Source organism: Octopus bimaculoides, chromosome 7 (genome assembly GCF_001194135.2).
Source record: "Octopus bimaculoides isolate UCB-OBI-ISO-001 chromosome 7, ASM119413v2, whole genome shotgun sequence".
Taxonomy (NCBI): Eukaryota; Metazoa; Mollusca; class Cephalopoda; order Octopoda; family Octopodidae; genus Octopus; species Octopus bimaculoides.
In genome coordinates this window covers 36,705,874-36,709,919 of record NC_068987.1, presented here as the reverse complement: position 1 = coordinate 36,709,919, position 4,046 = coordinate 36,705,874, and the positions used below count along the sequence as shown (strand labels likewise).

General features: G+C 37.1%; 1 protein-coding gene across 2 annotated transcripts in view; it reads left to right on the top strand.

The window, feature by feature from the left end:
• LOC106874046 (uncharacterized) overlaps nucleotides 1-3,501 on the top strand; it is a 163,309-nt gene extending 159,808 nt beyond the window's left edge. For both annotated transcript variants that reach the window (XM_052969498.1, XM_052969500.1), the window contains exon 11: nucleotides 2,403-3,501. In XM_052969498.1, coding sequence (XP_052825458.1) covers nucleotides 2,403-2,602 — 200 coding nt within the window. In that variant the 3' untranslated portion in view covers nucleotides 2,603-3,501. The remainder of the gene's footprint in view (nucleotides 1-2,402) is intronic.
• Nucleotides 3,502-4,046: the final 545 nt, after the last annotated feature.

Sequence of the window (4,046 nt, the reverse complement as noted above, 5' to 3'; positions counted from 1 at the left end):
TATATATATATACATATATATATATACATACATACATACCCGATTCGCTGAGGGGTTAGGGTGTTGCACTCATGATCGCAAGACTGGTTTCAATACCTGGACCAGGCGATGGCTTGTGTTCTTGTGTTAAACACCACATTTTACGATGCTCCAGTCCGCTTAGCTGCCAAAGATGAGTAATACTGTGACGCACTGGTGTCCTCTCCGGGGCGGGAGCAATATACTTGCCAGAAAATGCAGGAAACTGGCCTAATGAACCTATGGCTCGCAAAAGTAGTTTATCCCTTATACATATGGATGTATCAATGGACTGGAAACTAGCTGGGACACCTCCTTGAAAAGTTTAGTCGAACAAATCGACTCCACACTTTTTTTTTTACTTGTTTCAGTCATTTGATTGTGGCCATGCTGGAGCACCGCCTTTTTAGTCGAGCTAATCAAACCCAGGATTTATTCTTCGTAAGCCTAGTATTTATTCTATCGGTCTCTTTTGTCGAACCACTAAGTTACGGGGACGTAAACACACCACCATCGGTTGTCAAGCGATGTTGGGGGGATAAACACAGACACATACACACACATACATATATACGACGAGCTTCTTTCAGTTTCCGTCTACCAAATCCACTCACAAGGCTTTGGTCGGCCCGAGGCTATAGTAGAAGACACTTGCCCAAGGTGCCACGCAGTGGGACTGAACCCGGAACCATGCGGATCGTAAGCATGCTACTTACCACACAGCCGCTCCTACGCCTATTTATTTTTTAAAGTTTAGTACTAATTCTATTGGACTCTATTCCAAATTACACGAATATAAGGAAACCAGCAGCAAGTGTCAAGCGGTTGTGGAGGAAGAGGACAAAAAAACACATACGCACAGGCGCACGCACACACACACACGCACACACATACACACACACATTACAAGCTTCCATGCAATTTACGACTATCACATTCACTAACAAAGCATTGGTAGACCCAGCACTATAGTGAAAGCCAGTTTCCCGAGGTGTCGCATAGTGGGATTGAATCCGAATCTACGTGGATGTAAAGGTAGCTTCTTAATCAAACAGCTATGTCTGCGCCTTGTGTATGCTATGAACAAAAGCGATGCACCTAATATGTTTGATTAAACAATATTTCATTACCACTACAAAATCAAATTAATTTTGTTTTAAAATTATTTTTATATTTGAATGAAGTAAAATGTTAAGTCTGTTTAACCCTTTAGGTGTGCTAATTAATGTTGGAACATATCATTCAAGTTGTAATAAAATAATCGGTGAAAATCAAATTCAATTTGTAGGCAACTTGGTTGTGATAATTATATTTCACCTATTGATAATTTCTGTCACTCATCATACTTTCGGCAAATCACTTGTAAATTACGTTCGTAATTAAAAATTAATTATAGGACAGTTTATATGTGGTTGTATGTTAATGCTTTGTTTTATCGAATTTGAAAAGGTGAAAGACAAAGGCCATAACAGTTTGATTCTTTTACACAAGATTTAGGGAAAAATATTAAACTGTGGAGTATTTAGCAATGTGTATTGTTTCTGTCAAGTCACAACTGTAAGATAAAAAGTAAATGAATATTTGTGTTATAGGCATAAGAGAAATCTTCATTGCTGTTTGGATAGTATATTGTTGAGTTGCGGTTGTGTCACATACCACGAACTTCATGTTTACTTTGCATGTAATAAGAAAATTCATCTGGTAGAAAGTGTCCTTTATTAATGGGTTTACTTTAAATTGTCTGTTGCATAAGTCTGTTGTTTTAGTGACTCCAGCATTTTGTGGTCTCCAGCATTTAGTTGTAAGTATCTTATTTATCTGTTTGCAGTGAGGTAGGAGAATGGAAGTATTAAGAGCGTTGATTAGTGGAAGAGCGTTGCCCCGCCATCATGTAGAGTAAATAGGCTGTTTTTATATAATATATCTAAACCCAAACGATGTAATAGTAACCCTAATCTTCTGATCTATATTCCTATAGTGGTGTTTTTAAATAGGACAATACTAACTAATAATAAAAAAAAATCCTCATTCATTTACAAAATTCATGAAGTCTCCTGCACTGAGCTTCACTTCCATATGCATTTGTATATCATAGTTTCTCTTTTAGAATATAAGTTCTTACTTCTTTATCTATTATTTCTGTAAACACTAGATTATATCTACAAAAGCTCTACACATTTTAAAGAATTAGAACTTTAAAAATATCTGATGTTATAGATATCACTGTATCTCATGAACAATCGTGGTAATTGAAATTTGAAAATCCTGATAAGCGTAATACTTGAATCGACAAACTTTTTTTAAAGTTTGATGTTAAACTTAGATAATTTTTGCTTCTTCAATGAATCCAAATTATTTCATTTTCTGTTTTCTTTTATTTTCAGATTGTTTCTTCGAATGCTCTTGTATTGCCGGAGGAACAGACTTTGATCATGCAGCTATTAGAGGAAATTGCACTCATTACTTATACTGCTATGGTGAAAGTGAACATGTGATAGCTTGTCCGAATGGATATTTCTATAACTACAAATCAGAACAAGGAACAATCCCATGTGAAAGAACAGCTGACAACTGTAGCCCTTAACTATTATCATTGTTGCAATTGCATAGATGTAATTGTTGTAATGACATGTTCACAAAGCACAAAACTCTCTTATGTCCGTTTAAACCTCCTACTTGCTGTGTGTCGATAGTGATTCTATACATAAACAACACAAACTTTACAGGGAAGATTATTCTAAAATTTGTTGCACCGTTCGTCCCTTCTATATTCTTTAGTACTAAAACTTGAGTGAATATTCTTTTACAGGGAAGCAAAATGAGCAACTAGAATAAAATTCTTTGTGGCCTTAGTGTTGACCAGCTAAAAATTGCCATCCATTTTGCTAAAACCAGACATATTTATGACTTTAGAAAACTGAAACATGACACATTAGAAAGTAACACATATTTTATAATTGTCTGATTTTCTTGTCACTGAAGTTGTGTTACCTTTTCATCGAGCACGATGCTACTGCTGCTGTTGCGGCAGCGACTACTACTACTACTACTACTACTACTACTACTACTACTACTACTACTGTTGCTGCTGCTTCCCCCTGCTGCTGTGTTCATTGCAATGACATTGGGTAATCTACTTCAATATTTCCTTTTTGCTTCAGACAGATGTCTCTTAAGAGAAGAAAAAGAAACCGCATGTTTTCCCAGCTACAGTACCATACTACAAATATATTTCATTTCAATTAAGAGATGTGAAACGTCTCATCCAACTTTTGCTTAATAATATACCAGTTATAAAATGCTATGCCTGGGAATCTCCCAAGTGACAGAAGTTAAAACTTACCAGAACGCTTGTTTGTATGAAAAAATAAAGATAGAATGCCTTCCCAAGAAAAAAGAATAGTATTGTGTAAAAAAAAAACCCCATACAAAACCTGGTTACTTTAACATGTTCTTGCAATAATTAAATAAGAATAAGACATCGTTGTGTTATTATTTCTAGGACTGGAGCAAAATGAAAAGATGGTTTGGTAGAAGTTGTTGGCACTCCGTCGCTTACGACGTCGAGGGTTACAGTTGATCCGATCAACGGAACAGGCTTCTCGTGAAATTAACGTGCAAGTGGCTGAGCACTCCACAGACACGTGTACCCTTAACGTAGTTCCGGGGATATTCAGCGTGACACAGTATGACAAGGCTAACCCTTTGAATTACAGGCACAACAGAAACAGGAAGTAAGAGTGAGAGAAAGTTGTGGTGAAAGAGTACAGCAGGGTTCGCCACCATCCCCTGCCGGAACCTCGTGGAGCTTTAAGTGTTTTCACTCAATAAACACTCACGACGCCCGATCTGGGAATCGAAACCGCGATCCTATGACCGCGAGTCCGTTGCACTAACAACTGGGCCATTGCGCCTCCACTTTGGTAGAAGTAATTCATGGATTAATCCAATATTTTACTGGAAGAATATCAATCTAGGTGGAATTTGAACGTAAAACTGAACAGGTGTAATGAAGCAGTAAAAGAGGG